We start from the raw sequence: 21,663 nt of genomic DNA on the forward strand, positions 1-21,663 counted from the left end.
CTATTTCTTGTCTTTTGTGCATTTTTTCTGTTTGCACCCTGAACATTCTAATACGCAGAACTTTTAAAGATCATCTGATATTGACATTTCAGCCTCCATGTAGAAGACTCCTGCCTGTATAGCCAAAAGATTATATATGTAACTCTGCTCCATCAGTAAACCGAGTAAGTATAGATATTAAGGCCGAACCGAGCCGCCCAGGCCGCAAGCGACAAAGATTTTCCAATTATTTCTTCAATTAACATTTGGATATTTGTTAAACTTACTGAAGTTGTTGAGGTAAGTTCTGCAATAGGAATAACTCATTCATGAACAAGATTCATGGTTTAAGCGGTGGACGACCCGACAAAGTTGCTTGATGCATGGCCTGAAAGCATGACTTTGTTTGTTTTTACCCTATTATCACACCAAATGAATTATTATATATATAAAATATATTATCTATAGCACACTGAAGGTAGAGATGCAAAGTATGAAGTCAATACCAGTTGATGAGCTCTAATGCTCTTGGATAAGTAGGATTTATGCGGATTGTGAAGTTAAATCTGGTTTGCAACGATAAATCTGTACATATAAAATAATAGCGTAATAGTGTAAGGTGTAAAAGGATGATATTTAAGTATAATATTGTAATTCATTCATACCTTGATAAGGAGATATTCCAATGTTCCTTCCAAGAAATATAGGGAACTCTTTATCCTTTTCTATTTTAGCCTCTAATTTAGTTCCTTCAATTTCTCCAAAGTCATCCCATAAAGTGAGCAAAAATTGGTTTTGTCTAGAAGAAAAAAAATACATATCTTTTTTTCCAGAATTTATTGTAAGATGGTGTAAAAAATTGAAAACGTGAATAACAATGTATAACACGGAAGGTTGTACTTACTAATAATCAGAAATAGTAACCTCACGACACCTATTTTGACTACGGCTTAGATACTTTGAAGGGCCACAATGGAGAACAACTCTCATAATATCTGATAGTAATAAATAAAAAATATGAGTTCTTTGCATGCCGGGGCATAAATTTTAGCCAAGTAATGCTTGGTAGGAGAGATATACCAATTTCCACAGTAGTACCTGAAGTCATTTGAGCAATATTGGCAAAAGATCTAATATTTAGCTTGGTCGGAGGCGACAGTGTTTTTTCAAGCTCGTCAGTTAGTTCGACATGTTCAATTAGAGTTTCTTTATCAAGCACCCAGTAAAATTTATGTATCACTCTTCCATACGAAGTTGGTGAAACTTTGATTCTGATAGTGAAGATTAGATATGTATTTAACAGTCTAAGTTTATCTGCATAATAGTCGATATCATAACCATATACAAATGCCCTAATTTGTTTCTCCTGAAAAGTCGATGTTGACGTACTTGTTGAGATGCATATGAATAGTATAATTATGCATATAAGATGTGATGTCACAATTATAAGCGAGAGTATCTGTTTATCTTCCAAAGTCAAATTTTGAAACCTAATTCTCTTCTCCAGACTTTGTCGCGCTCGATTATGTCCACAATTTGGACTTTTCAAGTCCAATCGAGAGTGTCATATGTTATTCCTTCAATATTGAATCTTAGAGCCGTTTGTCTATCAAAGATATCTTCACAATAATCTAGTCAAGGAGAGCCAGAGAACTACAATAGTTAAATATTATAAATTTTTAAGACTGTGAAGCGAATATAAATATCTAGTGGACTTAGAAGAATAAAAAGATAAAATGCATTCACAAAGAAGAATGTTTTTTACTTGCAAAGATCAAGGACAGGCTATTGACTACTTGCTCTATCTTAAAATTCTCAAATTCAAACACAATTTAGTATAATTGAATTTTATTAGATAAAATGCATTCGCAAAGAATCTTCTACATATTTTTCTTCTATAATGTATAGCATCTTTACAATTTTTTATTTTTTTCTCTCATAAAGATAATACAAAGACTTGAAAACTAAGGAGCACCAAGAGATGGTCAATAGGAGATCTAAAAAGAAATCTTCTTTCATTATGAATTCACATCATATCATTTCCCAATTTCATGAAAATCGAATTCTACACATCAATCATACTCTATTGAAACCCCTAAGAACCAACCAAATTAAGTAAAAAAGACACATCTACTATCCTCTCCACAAGCTCAAATTCAACATCAAACAAGAAAAAGAACAGCAAAGACTTTATTTTTTGTTGCTAGAATGTAAAGTATAGATAAAGTCACCACAATTTTACAAATTTTAAGCTCACTAACTTGTAAAATTTAAAAATAAAAATTACTACACAATTAGTATGCATTGGGTAAGTCCGGGAAATAAATTTTTTTATAGTAAAATAAGATGGACTCACCCAAGTAAATTTGTCTACCCAAGTAATGACATAGAGCCCATTTGGATGGGCTTATATCTTATTGCGGTTTTGTCTAATGCTAACTTTAAGCCATAAATTTTTTAAAGTCAGCCAAAAATAAAAAGTTAGGATTCCTAACTTTTTTTTTTTAAGTGCTTAAAGCCATTTTCTTTGATCTTGAAAATTATTTTTATATCGCTTATATTTTAACTAAATTCTCAAACTGCCCTTTTTATTCTTTTAATCCTAAAATTCACATTATTTTCCTCATTTCTTCTGCATAAAGACTTTTATCCAAACACTCAACTATTTATTTATAAAAATAACTTTCAACACTTCAAAATTCTAAAAGCATTTCATACATAAAAGTTACTTTTTTTAAGTCCATCCAAACGGGCTCATAATTAGTTTATCTGAGAAATGAAATTAGGATCACGTTACCTTTGAAGGAGAAGAAGGGGGGAAAGGAAAAAGATGAACTCACCCAAGTAAACTTTCTCCGACTCTTGAGAGAATAGTCTTTCATATTATCTTTTAATGTCTAAAGTATAGGTATTGTATGCAAAGAAAAAGAAATACATGTGGTTGAGAACAGGTACAACACTTCAACAAAGAGTACACTTCAGTTCATAGCCAGTTAAATTAGGCTAAAAAAGGCCAAATTATAATAAGCCCTCACTGTACATGTTTGACAGCTTTTGGTACAATTGTGAGATGTTGTGTTCGTCCCCTTGTTGTTGGCTTATATATAAGGGTAAAAAAGACCAATGGTCCAAGTTTAATTTTAAAAAAACTGATTTGAGAGCAATTAACCCAATGATATACCTTAGTACATTATAGTAGTATTGATTATAGTGGAGACTGCTATAGAGCCCGTTTGGATTGGCTTTAAGTTGGTCAAAACCAACTTAAAGCCCCTTTTTAGCTTTTGGACGTGTTTGCCTAATGCTAACTTTAAGTCATAAAGTTTTTAAAGTTAGTCAAAAATAAAAAGTTAGAATTTCTAACTTTTTTTTTCTAAGTGCTTAAGCCATTTTGTTTGACCATGAAAATTACTTTTATATCCCTTATATTTTAACTAAATTCTCAAACTACCCTTTTTATTTTTTTAACCCTAAAATTCAAACACTTATTTTCAACATAAACACTTTTATCCAAACACTCAACTGCTTATTTATAAAAATAACTTTCAGCACTTCAAAGTTCTAAAAGCACTTCATACATAAAAATTACTTTTTTAAGCCCATCCAAACGGGCTCATAGTAAAAAGTATAAAAAGTAGGAATATTAGCATATGTTTAGCCTTATTAAAATTAGATTTATCTAAATTTTTTGAGTGTTTTTGCTATCTTTTGAATACAATTATGTTCATAATAATAGTTTGCAAATCACAAAAAAAAAAAAAAAAATTACATGTTGACAAATAGAATTGATCTCTGACTTATTTTATGAAATACCACATGTTGCACCCACCAACTCAACCATCCTTATAAATTACTTATGGATCCTTTTGAGTATTTTTATTACTAACTTTTAAAAGTTTTAAATAATTTCTCTTCGTCGTGGATCTAAATTATTAGGACCCCAAAAAGGGTACGCATACCGAGTAAAATGAATTTAAAAAATAAAAGAAAATTGCAAAATATGATAGATTTCTAAAGTAACACTCTTTCTTAAAAGATTTTTTTGAATGTCATTTTCATGAAAAGGAACCAAGAGTCGTACCTCGTCACCAAAGATTTGACAGATCAAATCCAAAAGACAGGGAAGTTTAGTACTACTAAAACAAATGGTCATTTTCTTTTGATTAACGGGTATAAATTCGGTCTTTTTGTGTGGGGGGGGGGGGGGGGCGGGGGGTGAAGCACAGACGGAGCTAAAATTTTGATTAAGAAATATCAAAATACGAAAAAGCTAAATTGGTAAGAAGTTAATAGAAGTGTTAATATATAATATAAATATATAAAAAAATATTTCTCTCTAGTTACACAGTGTAATTTTTTGATAAAGAGGTGTCGATTGACACTCTGTATGTGGCTCCGCCACTAGTTGGGAGGGGGGATATTGAGCATATTTGATAAAATTTTACGAGTAAAATTTAAAAATAATAGAATATATGCAGATTCTTATTTTTGTGTGGGTAGAAAGGCTGCGACTTGACATATAAGAATTTTTTCAATCATATCTATGCCCCTCCAAATACACCATAAAGGAAAATGTTTTACTAAAAAATATTTTCTTGGAAAATAAGTAGTTTTCTTACTTATTTCTATAATGTTTAATTAGTAAGAAGAAAATATTTTCTCAAAAGTATTTAGGTATAATTTGAACAAATATTTTGATACTAAACCCAAGGTCCCAATTTCCAACCCAACTCTGTTGCTCGACGCAAAACCTGACTTCCAATCTCGATTTAAGATCTGACTCCCGACCCAAAAACCACAATATAAAAAATACCTTCCACTTAGCAAACAAAAAGGAATTTGCTAGTGGATAAATAAATCAATGCAATTCAAACAGATAAAAGGTTATTGTCATTAACCAAAATATTCAAATATCAAAATTATAAAGAATTCAGTATGCTCTAATGAAATACCAGTAATTACATTTCGTCTTTAGTGTGATTTGTTCACTTGGAAATGATGAGTTCGGCAACGAGCACAGTTCACGTATTTAGTTAATATCGTTGAATTTGAAATTCTGACCAAATCATCGATGATAAGGTGAAGAAAGATGAAAATGACGTCAATTCATCATGCCTAATTTTTTTTTGATTAATCTAGAAATTTAAAAAAAATCAAAGGCATCTGCATCATTGGCAAAATGTTAAACTACATTGGTAATAGATAATATAAGTCTCCTTAATGAATTTTAATTAATCACCTAGCAAAAAATAATAATTAATAAATAAATAATAATAATAATAATAATAATAATATATATTATTAATGCATGTAATTTTATTTAATCTATTTGATGATGAAATGTGATAAGTTCATTGACATGCCAAATCATATCTACTATAATGGTGATGTAATCCACACTTATGTGTCATTTATTAAAAAAAAAAAAAAAATTGTTAGGTGTTTGTTAATTTTATTAGGGTTTTGATTAGATTTTTATTCGCGTATTATAAGATTTAGTTATAAAACAACGCTTTTAATAAGAATTTCTTTTTCATTTCTAGATGGTCGAACTCAAAGGCCCCTAATTAAAAATTAAAAAAATAATCTTAAATCATTCCATCACATTTCAAGTCTATAGTGTAACTTCTAACTGATAATCTTTTGTGTGTTTGAGATAACACCAAACAGGTATTAAATATAGTAAGAATACTCTCAATCATAAAAGATAAAATAAAAATAACTTATTTACCCAGTGATCGTAAGTATAATTAGGTTTCTTCTCTAAAAGTAGCTTAAATTAGGATAGCGAAAATAAATTACTTATAGTTAGGGATGTACGTTTAATCTCAAAGTGCACATTTCTTTCTTTAAACCATCTTTTTAAATTTATTTTATCAAGACAAATTTTTAAATTTTCTCGATTATCAAGTGTATATATTTTATGATAAATGATGGTTTTGATCGTTTTGATATATTAACTTTCAAGTCTAACTCTCCTAGATGAGATCAAAATCCTAATACAGACTATTTTTAATAAATCTAAAATCAAAATCAAAATCAAATTAATTTTTTTTTTAAAAAAAGTATGATTAAATTTCAAAATACACCTAAAACTGTAGATTATGGATCTTCGATTTAACTTGCAAATGTGATACAAGATCTAAGGAAAGTCCTAGGCCCAACCCAGGTTGGAAACTACCTACAGATTAAAGTTTCTAATGAGTGTGCACTTGTTTAGTTTTAAACGAACATAACTCACAATATATATAAAGTTATGGTATGTGCTATATATAAAATTAAAGTCCTTAGAATCTAGTTTCTAGAGGTTCACACAGTTCATGATTTGGACATTCATACCTGAAGTTATGATCATTTTACAGAAGATTAGCAGTGTTGTTGCGAGTTATATGATGATCGTGTGATGATAGTCACAGTCGGAGACGGAGTCTCCTTACCACGAGGGAATCCCCTTCGGCGAAAATTTATATTATTTATACATTGTTAAAATAATTTTTTATGTATATATAGTAGATATCGAACTCCTTTCGGCTAGTTCACCTGTCTACTTTTTTAGATTTTAAAATCTCTTACTAAAAATTCTAACTCTACCACCGATTATAGTGCCAGACTTTCAGGCCTATAAAAAGATCAATTTTAGGAATTTGCATGTTAAGTAAAAGAAAGACACTAATAAAGTACAACAAGCTGGACATAATTGATTTTGATAAAAAGGTTGGGTTGGAGATCTTGAAGGAGGTGATTTTGAGCTCCAACCAATCAAAGTAAGTTATTAATGACAATTTGAGTTTATTTCACTCAAAAAAAGGGGATTCTAACATGAATTTTCCACACAAATCACTAGATTTCTTCATCAAGTTTTTGAGAACTCAAATTTTTTATGAATCATTTCGAATATGAGAAAAAAAGTGACAAACAACCAATTTATTAACTGAACTAAAGATAGCTTAAATCATATTGAGGAAGAATTCACTAGTTGATAGATAGCTTAAATGATATTGAGGAAGAATTCAATAGTTGACTTTTGAGCTCTTTCATCTTCAAATTCATTTATTATAAGTCAATTGACATATCACAACTTTTATTTTTAGTTATAACATATCACAATTAATTGATCCTGCACACTTAGATTAGGCATCTTCCTATAATACACAATCATAGTTGCCAAGTCAATCTAGGCATTAAGCTTAGATTAAAAGGACTCACAACACATTGGATAGGTCATATTTGGGTCCAAATTGTTCACCTATGTCTCAAAATCTCAATTTTAAGTTAGGTGTGATCCAATTTTTAAACCCTTTCATATTCATTATGCTAGTCTTTTTCCTGAGTTTTCGTTCGAAATTCAATAGTCATATTAGGATTTGATTAAATTTAAATTATTTAAAATGTGTTATTAGGGGTTAATGCATAGTTATAAGGGACAATTTCAAATATATACAATAAACTAATTAGTTTACAACCAATATAGTCATGTTTTATTGACATAAAAAATAGTCAGAATCATAGAAAATATACAGTGACTATACAATATAACTTGTCAAAAGTCATAGAAAATATACACATGACTATATAATTTAGATTACTTATACATGAATTATACACTAAATATACATTATGATACACTCTATACACTAAATATACATTATGATACACTCTATACATGAAATATACATATATATACACCGAATATACATGGATAGACACCAAGTGACTATTTTATGGTAATTAAAATGACCGACTGACCATCTACTATAATTATCCTTAGTTTATAATATTGAGTTCATCTGAACTCAATATTTTTAACATGTAACATAATTTATGTGTAAAAATCTATTAATATAAATATAATAGTAGGTAGGAAGGAATTCATAACTTTTTAAAAATGTAATATTAAACTTATTATATTTTTAAAAAGTTATGAATTCGTACTTACTTGTTTATTAAATAGAATTTAAATTTTGAATTTGTCTTTGGATTGCGATAATTAAGAATGGAGAGATTCAACTATCCTATCACAAATTACATAGTCACCTTTATCAAAAAAGTGAAGGGTCAACCCACACTAAAAGTATCATGTTTTTTCTAGTTTCATACGTGAATTTTCATACATGAATTACGAGGTATGCTAATTTTCTACCTAAAGTATTACCAACCGCTTATATCGAAACACAACTCAACTATAAATGGTGTGGGGAGTTATTGTTTGGTAAGTAAGTAGAAAAATATCATATTAAAAATATTTATGTGTAATATAGCAAAACAATATGAGAATTGGATGGTGCGAGGAGTGGGTGTTCTGGGTGGCAGGCGATGGGATGGTCAATGTCTCGGGGTCGGAGTTGTTGGTGGATGGAGAGGAGCCAATTAACTTAGAATGTCACTTATTTAATTAGTTTTCCCTACTTCCATTAGGGAGAACACTTTCCTATGTTTTAGGGAAGTTATTTTTCTAGAAAAATGTTTTCAAAACATTTTGACCAACCAAATAATTTTTTTTTTCTTCAAAATATGCTTTCATTCATATCAAACATACTTGTTCTCTACTACGTAATATTTTTAGGAAGCGATCCCAAGTTTGAGGCTGACAATATTACTTTAACGTCATTGAATCAAGGGCAAAAACCATTATCGGAGATCTGTCGCTTCATCCGACTATACTTACTTGCTTATTAACATTCATCTATTTCTTTAACAAGTATATTTAATTATTAAAAATCAAAGGTGGAATGACCTAGAAAACTCCTGTACTTGGTTTCGTTTGTCAATTGGACCCTTCTACTGATCACTTTGCCAACGAAATCCTTAAACTCATCAGAACACAATATTTTAAACCCTTTTTTCACCCGATCAGTGCGCGTGTAATACAATTGATTACACGTGGAATTCCACGTCATTTTTTGACACGTAAGAAATTAAATATTAAGAATAAAAAAAATAATCAAATAATCACTTTTGCAATTTCTGAATATTTTCAAATACCATATTTTTCATATTTGCTCACAAATTAAGCATCAAATTCATGTTAAATGGATGAAATTCATCTCCATTTGACTTGAAAATTCAACTACAACTTCACCAACACAAATCCAACAAATTTCAATCACAATTTTGAATTAATTTCACAAATTTATAAAATTCATTTATTGTTCTTTAAGCTTTTTCAAACTTATCAATGGAGTTTTAAATTTTTCAGTACCCACACTTCACTTTAGCTTATACCCACACCTTCTCTTTGAATCCAACTAATAACAATGATCTCAATATTTTTAAAATCTAAAAAAAATAAAATTTAAAGGGGGCGAGGGAGGAGGTAAGGCAGCAGAACGAAGGAGTTAGAGGTGGGTTGAGTGGGCTGAAGAAGAAGAGGAAGAAGAAGAGAAAGAAGAAGAGAGGGCTGCAGAAGAAAGAAGTTGGGGACGGAGGGGAGAGGCTGAAGAAGAAGAAAGTTGGGGGTGGGGGTGAGCGGAGGGATGATTGAAGAAGAAGAAGAATTTTTTTTTAAAATTGATTATTATTGTTTTTTAACATAAAATATTGTATTTACTCACTTTAAAATGCGTGTAATCATGCATGTTTCCAATTCAGTAATACTAATGCCACATAAGGTAGGTTAATGGTCAAAGGAGTTTAAAATATGGGAAAATTACTTAATTGAGTGCTTTTTAAAAATTAATTACCAATTTTAGCGATATTTTTTATTTATTACCATTTATAGCAATATATAGCAATACTATGATAAATCTACACTTGTATTAAAAGTGAATTATGCATACAATATAAATGTATTATAAGTGTTTTAAAATATATATTATGTTTGTGTCGTAAGAAACTAACATAATGTATTATAAATCTATTAAAATATGTGATAAATGTATTATCTATCTATAAAACTTGTATTATATATGTTTTATAAATAATTTTCTGCAATATGTATTAAAATTGTATTATAAATGTATTATAAGTGTTCACTGAAAAAAATTATTTATTGCTATAAATGATAAATATTTTCTTAATATTGTATATTTATGTAAGTTTCCCTTAAAATATTGTATTTTAATGGGCTTAAGAGTTTAGTTGGCAAAGTGATAAATAGAAGAGTTCAACTGACAAATGAAACCAAGTATAAATGTCTCTCAAGTCATTCCGTCAAAATCAAATCTAACTAATTAAACCAAGACACATATTCTTGACCTTACTTCATATTCAACGATACTATTTTCCTAGTATACAAAGTGGTCACACATTTTTTGACTCTTATTCTCAAACACTTGATTTAATCAATTTTGAAAAATATTTATTAAATAATTAGGAGTAGTTAAAATAAAAATCTTGTACACTTAATATACCAAATATAAAACTCCAAAAAAAATAATAGGCATATTTTTGTCATTTTATATATATATATATATATATATATATATTTTGTGGTTCTATTAAGCCGACACTCTTTCGAAAATAACTTTCTATTTGTGAGATTTCGGTTGTTGTTGTTGCACTTAGAAGCTCTCGCCTTTTTGCTTGATTGATAATTCAAACTCAATAGTGAAGGTGATTACCCCGAGAACAATTCTATGTCGTCCAAATTACATGTTACAAACGTACTTAAGCGGATATTCGGAATACAAAAACACTAGTAGTATACTATATTACTCTCTCCCTCTTCAGTTTGCCTCATTTGCATCACTCTTTCTCTCTCTTCTCCTTCTTACTCCGTTTTATAGAGTTCTGAATTTTTGCCCTTTCGAGCCGTAATTTTCGATTCTGAATCTCCAGAAGATGTAACGATTCAACTGCTATTTGCCCATTGCTATTTTATTACCTTCAGATTTTCACTTCCTTAAGATCTGCTGCCTTCTGGTAAACTCTTCGATCATACTTTTGTTAATTGCCTTTAGTTCCTTCGATTTCTTCGTAAATAGATGTATATATGCACGCATTTCTGCATATTATAGCTCATTTTTTGTTCAATTTTATACTCTCTTCTTTTTTTTTCTTTTTGAAAAAATCAAATTGCGGTGCTAAATGCTACTCCCTCCGCTCCGTCCAACTGCTATTTTCAGAGGGAGTAATATTTGCCCACTGCTACTATATTAGCTTCAGATTCACTTCGTAAGATCTTCTGGCTTTCGGTAAACTCTACGATCACACTTTTGTAAATATATATATGCACGCATTTCTGCATAGTATAGCTCATTTTTTGGTCAATTTTATACTCTCTCTTTTTTTTTTTTAAAATCAAATTGCTGTGCTAAATGCTACTCCCTCCACTCCATCCTAATTTATGGGGCACTTTTTTATTTTTTCGAGATTCGAACTTATAAGTTCATCCTATTGACATCAGAAAAATTGCAACTTATACTACTTCTCACATAATTTTTGTACATCTAAATTTTAAGTTGATCTAATCTAATTTAGCTTCAAATATTAGTCATTGTGACTTTCATTAAGTGATAAGTTCCACATGGAACGGAGGGAGTAATATTAGGTAGTCGTTTGGTAGCTGGTTAGAGTTATGCACATATAGTTATGTGCATATTAGTTGTGCAAGTTGTTCCATCTTCTACCCTGCATAAAATAATACACCAATTACCTCATAACTTAGACATGTATTAGTTATGCAGATTTGTAAATTGCAAACCAAACGTCGTATTAATTTTATACATGAATAATTTATTTTCTAATTAGCTATCAAACATTGTATAACTTACACAAAAATTAGTACATGAATACGTTGCTTCTTTACTAGCTGCCAAATGGGGGTCGTTTGGTAGTTGGTTAGAGTTATGCATGTATTAGTAATGCAGATGTCATAACTTATACGTGTATTATTTATGTGGTAAATTGGAACCAAACACCGCATTAATTCTATACATGAATAACTTACCTTCTAACCAACTATTTACTTATGAATGATTTAATACCTGCACAACTCACCTCTAAACCAGTTACCAAACGACCCCTTAGTGTATATAATTAGTGCCTGACACCCAAGAGTGTGGCCTAGTGGTCAATGAAGTCGTTTAGAACCATAAGGTCTCAGGTTAAATCCCAGCGAAGACAATAAACACTAGGTGATTCCTATCTGTCCCAACCTTGGTGAACAGAGTTACCTGGTACCTGTTGCTAGTGGGAGTTGACAGGTATCATGTGGAACTAGTTGAGTGCACGAAAGTTGGCCCAGATATCACGGTCATCAAAAATAAAATAAAATATATATATATATATATATATTAGTGTCTGGATTACAGCTGTATTTGTGCTGTAATTTACTGTATGCCAGTTCGTGGGAAATGAATTGGTGATCAAGCTGTTAGCTTGTGAGAAGCATTTGAAGTTAGAACCTAGATGATCTTAAGTTTGGTGATGGAGAGAAATTTTGAATTAGTAAATTGATGTTCTTGCTAGGGTCCTTAAAATTGCAAAAGCAGTGTATAAGTAATCTAATGGTGATAAAACATTTGAGCACTGTAGTAATTTGCATGTGCCTAGCTAGAAACACACTAGCCTGAGAGTATAGTTGATTGTCTGAGTCATTTGTTTTGGTGTAGCGATTTTTAGGCAATTTCTTAGTTAGGAAGGATATATTCTCATTGTTTGTGAATCATGGTTTATAAACACTGACCATGATGGTGTTTTGTGTAGGATCAACGTGTAAACTGTTGGTTTGCCAATTGTTTGATCAAGTTGGTGTAGGCAATAGTACGAACTGTTAGGAGCAGCAGGTAGTGAGAGTTAATTTTGGTGCATTTCATGGTTAAGTATACCTGAGATGCAATTTCAGATGCCTTTTGGATGTTGGAAGTTGATTTTTTTTTTTTTGGTAATCATGTTCTTGAAGCACTTGAATGCAGATGCAACAGTTTAGATTGTCAAATAGAAATGATAATATAAATCCACATTGTCATTAGTTTTTTTTTGACTTTTGTCTTCATATATTATCTTATATGAATTCCTTTATTCTCTAACAGCCACACAAGAACCTTTCTTGATACTATCTTAGTATATACTTTCTCCAATTTAATGAACATAATGTGTAGATCTTTCTTCTTCTCACGATAAATCTCCATTATCTTCTTAGCAAGAATATAGACTTCGTTGTAGATATACGAAGCTTAGATCCAAACAGATTCTTTGTCACTCTTTTTGTGTCCCTAAGTATATGTTTTATCGCCACACGAAGTTTCATCGTGTCTCAAAGTTTTAATATTGTGATAATTCCCGCAACTTTGAATGTCTTCTTTGTTCTTATAAAACAGAATCAAGGTACACTTTCTCCACGTGTCAGCATCCTACCATTTCTTAGCGACATTAAATGACTTAGTAGGCCATCCTACTCCACCCTCTCTGGGACACTTCCAAATCTCTACGGGGATTCCATTTAGGAACTTGCATTTTTAATCTTCATATTTTTCATAGCATCCTTTACCTCTGTCTGCCTAATTCTGTGAATGTAGTTAATGTTTCCGTCATGTGAGATGTATGGAGATCCAAAATGTTCTTTTCGTGGTTTGTAATAATCAATTGATCAAAATAGCCGTCTTTAGCCCTTTTTGATCTCATTATCTCCTTTCAACACTTGTTGAGATTTGTCTTTAATACATTTCACCTAGATTAGGTCCTTCTCCTCTTAATAATATTGCCCAACCTTTTTACTTGAAGAAAAAAGTACTTAGATCTGTAGATAGAGAAATAATTCAAACTTGATCATTTAGCTTAAGAATCCCAAGAAGCATTTGGTTTTCTAGACTTCACTAACAACATACCCAGTGTAATCTCACAAGTAGGGCCTAGGGAGGGCCTATGTACGTAGACCCTATCCTTACCTTTGTGGGGGTAGAGAAGCTGTTACTTATAGATTATCGGCTCAAAAGAAAAAATAAATCTAAGTAGGGCTGCAAGAAAAATAATAATATGACAACATAATAGCAATAAACAAAGCAAGATACCAGTACATGCAAATAACGGCAACAAAGCAGCAAGATAGACACAGGCAAAGAAATAACAGGTAACAATAAAAAACGAAGTAGAAGATACTACGCAAATACTAAATAGGAATACTACTGAGGAGAAAAGGGGAAGAGGTAGACCCTATCTCTCCCACATAAAGGTGCTACAACGGTCAAGTACCTACTAATCTTCGATATCCAAGGCTTTCTATCTAGGATCATGTCTCAGTAAGCCAGAGGCGTGCCATGTCTTGCCGAATCACCTCCACCAGTTTTTTTTCGGCCTACCTTGACCTCTCTTGGCACTCGCTATAGCCAACCTCTCACACCTCCACACTCCCAAAGGAAAATAGAAACGGGCTAAGGGTTGAACCTTGTTGTAACCCCACCACAATCGAAAAGTATTCCGAGTCACCTCCCAGTGTTCTTACAGATCTTGGTGCCATCGTACATGTCCTTAGTTGCCCAAATATAAGCCACTGGTACACATCTAGACTCCAAACATCTCCATAGAACCTCCCCAGGGATTTCGTCATATGCCTTTCTAATCAATAAACATCATATGTAAGTCTTTCTTCGTATCCCTGTACTACTCCAACGGTCTCCTTACAAGGTGAATGAATGGCTTCTGTAGATGATCACCCCGACATGAATCCGAATTGGTTCTCGGAGATGACCATACCCCTCCTTATCCTCATCTATACGACCCTCTCCCAAACTTTCATAGTGTGTCTTAAGTTTGGATAACATAGCGTCCACGGAGATGGTAGATCAGTTGGGGCTGGAGCCCTTTTAAGTAAGGGCCTCATCCAGAGCCTTATCGAATCAGATCAAAAAGGGCATGAGCGCTGGGCCCTATGTTGAGTAAGGGGGGAGAAGATGCTCCTTCTGCTAAGTTGGAGCTAGGGAAGTTAAAGCAGGACGTCTGGTGTGACGTCGTCCTTATGGACGTATTACATATCCTACTCAGAAGACCTTGGTACTACAAGTAGGGTTCTACGCATCCTGTCGCTCTCCCCCTTTATTATGTAGAATCAGGGATAGATAGAGTTGTACTCACAAGTTTGATTAAGAAAATCATTTTTCTTGATACTCCTACAGTGGTTGCAATTTCAGATATCACCTTGTTCTTGTACAGCAAGATCATTATACTCCACCTCCATTCTTCCAACATTCTAGTCATCCTGAAAATCACATGAAAAGTGTAAGTTTATGAGTTTTTAATTGCTTTCATAGTACTGGTCAGGAAAAAGTGTGTTGAATTATGTAGGTCATGAGCTTTTGATTGCTGGGCACCTGACAATTTTATTATTATAAGGACTACTCTTCATAAGTAGTAGGGCGTCTGCTTTGGTAATCTGATACTTGAAATAGTAATTAATTCTCTACTTTTGTTATGGCCCCCTAATTCTCTACTTGTCTTTTATTTTCATTCTCCTATTTTCTATTTTTATTTTGGAGGGGAAGGGTGTGTCCAAGGTTATGGCGAGTTCTTCTGCAGCTATCCTGACTACAGCCCTGCTTCTTTTGAGTGCATGCAATACCTTAAAAGGAATTACAGATAGTCTTCCATTGAAGTAATGCATCAATTTGAGTTAACCAATTCTTACTTCGCAGGTCCATGGCATCAGCTTTGCACAGATCAGAGTAGAAGAAGCTGTTATATCATGAAATTGTGTCTTAAAACATATGCAAATTTTATAAGCTTCTTTATGGGGTAGGAGTGGTACGAGATGGTATTAAAATTCAACTATCTATGGACATGGAAGAGATACCAGATGAAGTTGGGCTTCTAGAGCATAGATACCCCAATACTGCATGGTGGCCTTCAGAATTTGTTGAAAAGTTTGGATCTGTTTCACTTGATAGCAAAGAAGAAATTATGAGGAATCAGGAATTAACTGAAAGAGAATATGATAGGTTGTCCTCTCAGACTGCTTCCCAGATTTTCTGGAAAACTGGAACACTTTCTGAACCAATACCAAATGGTTTCTACTCTGTTGTTCCTGTGAGTGCTAAAACTAATGATTTCTTTGTATTGTTGCTTGTATTGCGATATGCATTCTGTTAAAAACTATTTTTGCCCTCTAAGATCTGAATGAATTGAATAATAACCGCATACAGCTGATGCCCTTCGAATAATAGATGCACTTCTGATATTTTTTTTCTTAAAATCAGTAACTTACATGCCATGAACGATAGGATGAGAGAAATAAATATTGCATTGGCAGATTTCTCAGTTGTGCTTCCATATCTATATTATTTATCCATTGATAAAAAGTTATATTCATCTTAACCATTTTCCTGTTTTAGTTTTTAAATTCGTTTGAGTTGTAGGAAATCTTCAAGTTATCTATACCTCATTTTCTGTGAGTAGCTGAAGAGGTTCTTTATCAAGTACTTGATCTAGGTTATCTATTATTGTTGAATAAATCACACTGATAAAGGAAGCTTGAAGGGGGTATAAAGAGCTTGCTGTCTGGAAAAATAGTTAGAACAATATCATGCCATAATCCTACTCTTTTAATTCTTTTTGGTGTTGTTTAAGAGCTTTATATCATTTAAATTATGGTCAAATCCCAGTATCTAGAAAAAAACAACTTAGATTTTAGATTGTAGGATTTTCTCTTTAATTGGAAAAGAATTTGTGTCTTCATTGATTGTGAGGAGTGCTACGTAGCTGCCATGTGTATCCATTCTGGTGATTTCATCCTTGTTTTGATTGCTGCTTACTGCCTTCCTTAATTGGCAAAAAAAATGAAAGCAAAGGAAAATCAAACTTTCTCATTGGGTATTTTATGGTCATAGATGTAGTTATGTAAAGGAACTCCTTGATTTAATCGTAATATGATTGAAGTGGACCATTCCAAAACAAGAGCGTCGACACCTCTTTAGTTTCCCATAAAATGCGTTCTAACTTTTTGTTTCTATGGTATTTCTTCGTTGACATCCGATAAACTTCAAATAGGAACTGTTAGTTCCTGTGCTCCATTTCTCTAGTTTTTCATGTTATAGAAGGTTTGAGGTGAACAGTGAGATTAAAACTTCTCATGTGTTCTACCTCATAAAAAGAAAACTGAACTTCTTTGTAGTCTAAGAAATGGATATATGGTCCTTGTAGTAAATGGATATAAAAGTTTTTGTGGGTGGTTTTTGATCCACATGTTACAAACTCTAAATACCTTTGGTGGTTGATTAGAGTAGGTAGGGAGTTCATGAAGGCTCTTAGAACGTCAGTTTTTAGATTAAGGGTGAGATGAAAATGATCATTTTCTTTTATGGAAAAGTTTAAATTACCCTAGAGGTATAAATATCCTCAAATACAAGGAAATGTGTGATAGTAAGCTAAATAAATCCTGTCCATGTCACTGGTTTCCTTGGAATAGACCTTAAGCATTATATTTAATCCATCCCATGAAGAAAAGACTAGTTTATCCAGAGACTGAAGTTGTGTTTCCTCTTTCCTTCTTATGTTCGAACAAGTGATATACTTCCTCTTTCTTTTCTATGGAATGCAACGGAGTAGTCTAGTCGATCCCCAAGATTCCCTCATCCTTTTCATTCTTTCCTGCAACCAAACAGAATGTGATGCTGTGATTAGTTTCTTTTGCTTCTGTGAAAATCATACCCGTTTCTCTTGGACAGGGATAATAGATAGGTAGGACACTCAAATTTCTCCATTTTAAAGGAAAATCAAGCGATAAATTAGAAGTGATATCGTGAATATGACTCTTCCTAAATATAATGTTATAAACTTTGCCGGGTTGTTTTATTTTTACTTCTTATTAAGAATGGATGTAGCTTCATTTTATTTTGAATGTACATCTCCGGTGTAACTAACATTGTTACTTCTATGTTTTCCCCTGATAAATAATTTTGTAAATCTCCCCATACATTGTTTGGGGTGGAATAGGGGTTAAAGACTTAAAAGGTTTTTAACAAGGCACTTCTGGATAAATGATTGTGAAGATTCGGGTGGAGAATGAAACTGTATGGAGGGGGATGATAGTGGATAAATATGGAGTAATTGGATGGGGATGGAGAACAAATGTGATTACTTTGCCTTACGAGTGTGGGATGTTGAGGAGAATAGGGAGGAGGAAATTAAGGGGGCTTATGTGGGGTACTATGAACGGCTATTTAAAGAAGATGTTAGATGGAGACGGAAGCTTGGGGGAACAGTGTTAAGTCAAATAGGGGAGGGGATGATAGAATGGTTGGAAAGGGATATTTTAGAAGAAGAGGCAAGGGATGCGATTGAGAGTTGTGCATGTGACAAGGCCTTGGGTACGAATGGCTTCACTCTATCTTTTTTCCTACATTATTGGAGGATAGTTATGGGTCAATTGATGGAGACCATTGCTAAATTTCAAGAAACTGGAGAGTTTGAGAAGTCTTAATGTATCTTTCATTGCCATTGTGCCGAAGAAGGAAGGAGCGACGAGCATCAAAGATTATAGACCTATTTGTTTGGTGGGAAGCATCCATTGTATGATCATCTCTAAGGTGCTTTCTAATTGACTAGAAAAGGTCATGGATGCGACAATTTCCTCTCAAAATGCTTTTGTGGAAGGAAGGCAGATTCTTAAGGTAATTTTAGTGGCGAATGAAGTTGTTGACTCTAGAAAAAAGAAAGAAAAGAAGCATTTTATGTAAGTTAGATCTTGAGAAAGTTTATGATCATGTGAATTAGGAGTTTCTAGACTTCATACGCAAAAGATGGGATAAGGGGGTCAAGTGGAGGAGATGGATTAACGTTTGTATCTTAACTGCCAAATTCTCTAATTTGGTGAATGGAAATCCTTTTGGTTTCTTTGGGAGCTCGAGGGGGTTAAGACAGAGGATCCTTTATCCCCGATGTTATTTATTCTGGATGTTAAAATTGGCAAGATTCTAGATAGTCTTAATGTAACAACTTGGTAGGTGAAAGTTAGGTGAAAGTTTGGTAAACTTGGTAGGTGAAAGTTTGGTAAACTTTGTCATCTTGACAAAATGTGATGTCATGAATGACATCAAGAGCAAAAATTTATTCCTATAAATAGGTAGCTCTTGATTCATTTGAAACACACCTCAAAAACATTTTTCTCTAGTCTTTTCATATTCTAAGGCATTTGCAAAATACATTAGAGGAGTAGAGAATTGATAGAACAATTCTCTTAGTTCTATTTGAGATCTCTCTCCTTTCTTTGTTAATATAAAGACAATTATTTTCTGGTGGACATAGGATCATTCTGATCCGAACCACGTTAAATATTGTTTTTCTTCCTTGTTCTTTATATTTTCACATTTCCGCTAACACTGGATTTCTGGTAATGGAAGCATTGAACAAAAGTATTGGTCGGTTATTGGAGGCTTTTTGAAGGGGTTCAATGCTTCATTCAAAGGGCATGGTAATGTGACAGTTTCTCCTCTCTTATTTATAGATGATACCTTGGTTTTTTGTGATGCAGAGGTAACCTAGCCAGATTCTTTGAGACAAATACTTATTTGGCTCCAGGTTGTGTCAGGCCTTCAGATCAATCTTAGGAAATGTGAAATCACTTTGGTAGGAGAAGTGGTTAACATGGATCAGATTGCGCAAGTGTTGAGGTGTAAGGTGGGCACTTTACCTACTTCATATTTGGGTCTACCTTTGGGTGCTTCCAACAAAGACCTAGCAGTGTGGAATCTGATTATTGAGAGAGTTGAGAAATGACTAGTAGGGTGGCAACAAAGATGCTTGTCAAAAGGAGGGAAGGAAGTATCAATTAAAAAGTTGAAAAAACTTTTGCAAAATTTTCTGTGGGATTCAGCGGGAGGAGACAAAAAGTTTCACTTAGTGAATTGGAAAGCTGTCACCTCTTCAAAGGAATGGGGAGGACTTGATGTGAGATCTCAGGGTTTACAACAAAGCCTTGCTAGGGAAGTAGTTATGGAGGTTTGGAGTGGAGGAGAATGCACTTTGGGGGGTGGGGGTGGTGGTAGCAAAAAAGTATGTCATTTTGAAAGGTGGGTAGAGGACTAGATTACAACATCATTTGGGTATGGTTTATGGAGGAGTATCATGAAGGGCTAGGGAGACTTTAGTAGACATATTTTTTTCATAGTTGGGGATGGTAGAAGGGTTAGTTTTTGGAATCATAAGTGGTGTGGGGAGAATGTGCTGTAGGAAGGTTTCCCTAACTTATATAGAGGGCCTTGCCAAAGAGAGATGACAGTTCAACAAATTTCGAGGTCTCACGAGGGGAAAGTTCATTAGGGACTAGGGTTCAGGAGCAATATGAATTTACAGGACTGGGAGTTGGAAGAATTTGGTAGCTTGGTTGAGTTACTGTATGGGTGGGATTTGATTATCGATAGATCGAACGTATGGAGATGGTGAGAGAGTAGTGTTAGCTTATACATTGTTAAGTCATTTTATGAGATGATTTAAAGGAGAGCATGTTCCCTCATTGTGCTATTTGGGTACCCAGGGTTCGAAGGAAGGTGCGTTTCTTTGTGTGGTTGGCAACAAGGGGTGTGATATTGACATTTGAAGATTTGAGAAAGAAGAAGATCAACTATGTTAGTTGGTGTTTCATGTGCAAAAACTTGGGTGAAGATGTGGATCATCTCTAGTTACGTTGTCATGTGGCGAGCCAACTTTGGAGAGTGGTTATTAATTGGTTTGGGGTGTGATGGGTGATGCCAAGAATAGTGGAGGAGGCATTGCATAGCTGGGGTTACAAGAGGGAAAGAAGGATTCCTTGGGCTTGGAGGGTTGCCCTACAAGCACTGTTGTGGGTTATTTGGAGAGAGAGAATAGGAGAGCATTTGAATGGGTTGAACAAGATTTTGTAAAGCTGCAAAAATAGTCTTTTGTTTCTAGTTTGCTTTTGGTGTTCCCATGAGACCCCAACTTGTATAGAAGATTGAGTCTCCTTTTTTGAGAATCATCTTTTGATGTAGGTTCTCTCTTTTAGTATCTTTTGTATACGACTCGTACACGGGGTTTCCCCCCAATTGTTAATAAAATTATTTACCTTACCCCCCAAAAAAAGGTTGGGGACGGGAGTAGAGTTAGTTTCTAGGTTGGAAATGGTGCGGAAGTTTGGTGCTTAAGGATGACTTTTCGATATTATTTAGGGTTTCTTGTCAAGAGGAATTCCAACAAGTTAGGGGGATACAAGGGGGGCTGGACTTTCTGGGATTTGAAGTTTATGAGGAATTTCCAAGATTGAGAGGTGATCGAGCTTCAGAAATTGCTAGCTTTACTTCAAAAGCAATGCGAGCCAGTGGTCATACCCCAATGCTTTGAGTTAGGAGTTGAGGAATAACAAAGTGTTCTCTGTCAAGTCCTTCTATGAGAAACTTCTGATTAGGGCGGAGGATAGTTTTCCACGTGAGTCTGTCTGGATTCCTACAGTGCCAAGTAATGTGTGTTTCTTCACATGGTTAGCTACTAGAGGGGTTATTTGACGGTTGAGAATCTTAGAAAACGGAAGGTTGTCTGCGTAAGCCGGTGTTTCCTGTGTAAGGAGGATGTGGATCATATTTTGTTACCTTGCAATCTGGTCACGAGATTATGGTGGGATATCTTTAGATGGTTTGGCGTTTCTTGGGTAATGCCAAGATCCGTGAAGGAGTTGATGTTTAGTTGGAAGAGGGGGCTATGAGAAGAAGGCAGTAGGCGTGGAATGTTACTCCTCTTTCTTTAATCTGGGTCATTTGGAAAGAGAAAAATAAGAGTGCTTTTGAAGGGGTGGAGATGAGCTTT

At 33.5% G+C, this 21,663-nt stretch overlaps 1 protein-coding gene and 1 pseudogene across 3 annotated transcripts in view; one reads left to right on the top strand and one right to left on the bottom strand.

Moving 5' to 3' along the window:
• On the bottom strand, window positions 1–14,464 carry LOC129905002 (replication protein A 70 kDa DNA-binding subunit C-like; annotated as a pseudogene).
• The window catches only part of LOC129870143 (serine/threonine-protein kinase EDR1-like), a 25,331-nt gene continuing 14,216 nt past the window's right edge, over window positions 10,549–21,663 (top strand). Inside the window, exons 1-2 of one of the 3 annotated variants that reach the window (XM_055944762.1) lie at window positions 10,549–10,839; window positions 15,546–15,936. In XM_055944762.1, the coding sequence (XP_055800737.1) occupies window positions 15,685–15,936 (252 nt within the window). In that variant the 5' untranslated portion in view covers window positions 10,549–10,839; window positions 15,546–15,684. The remainder of the gene's footprint in view (window positions 10,840–15,545; window positions 15,937–21,663) is intronic. The other 2 variants (XM_055944761.1, XM_055944763.1) reach the window with 2 other exon arrangements.

This window comes from Solanum dulcamara, chromosome 10, assembly GCF_947179165.1.
Source record: "Solanum dulcamara chromosome 10, daSolDulc1.2, whole genome shotgun sequence".
NCBI classification, from domain to species: Eukaryota; Viridiplantae; Streptophyta; class Magnoliopsida; order Solanales; family Solanaceae; genus Solanum; species Solanum dulcamara.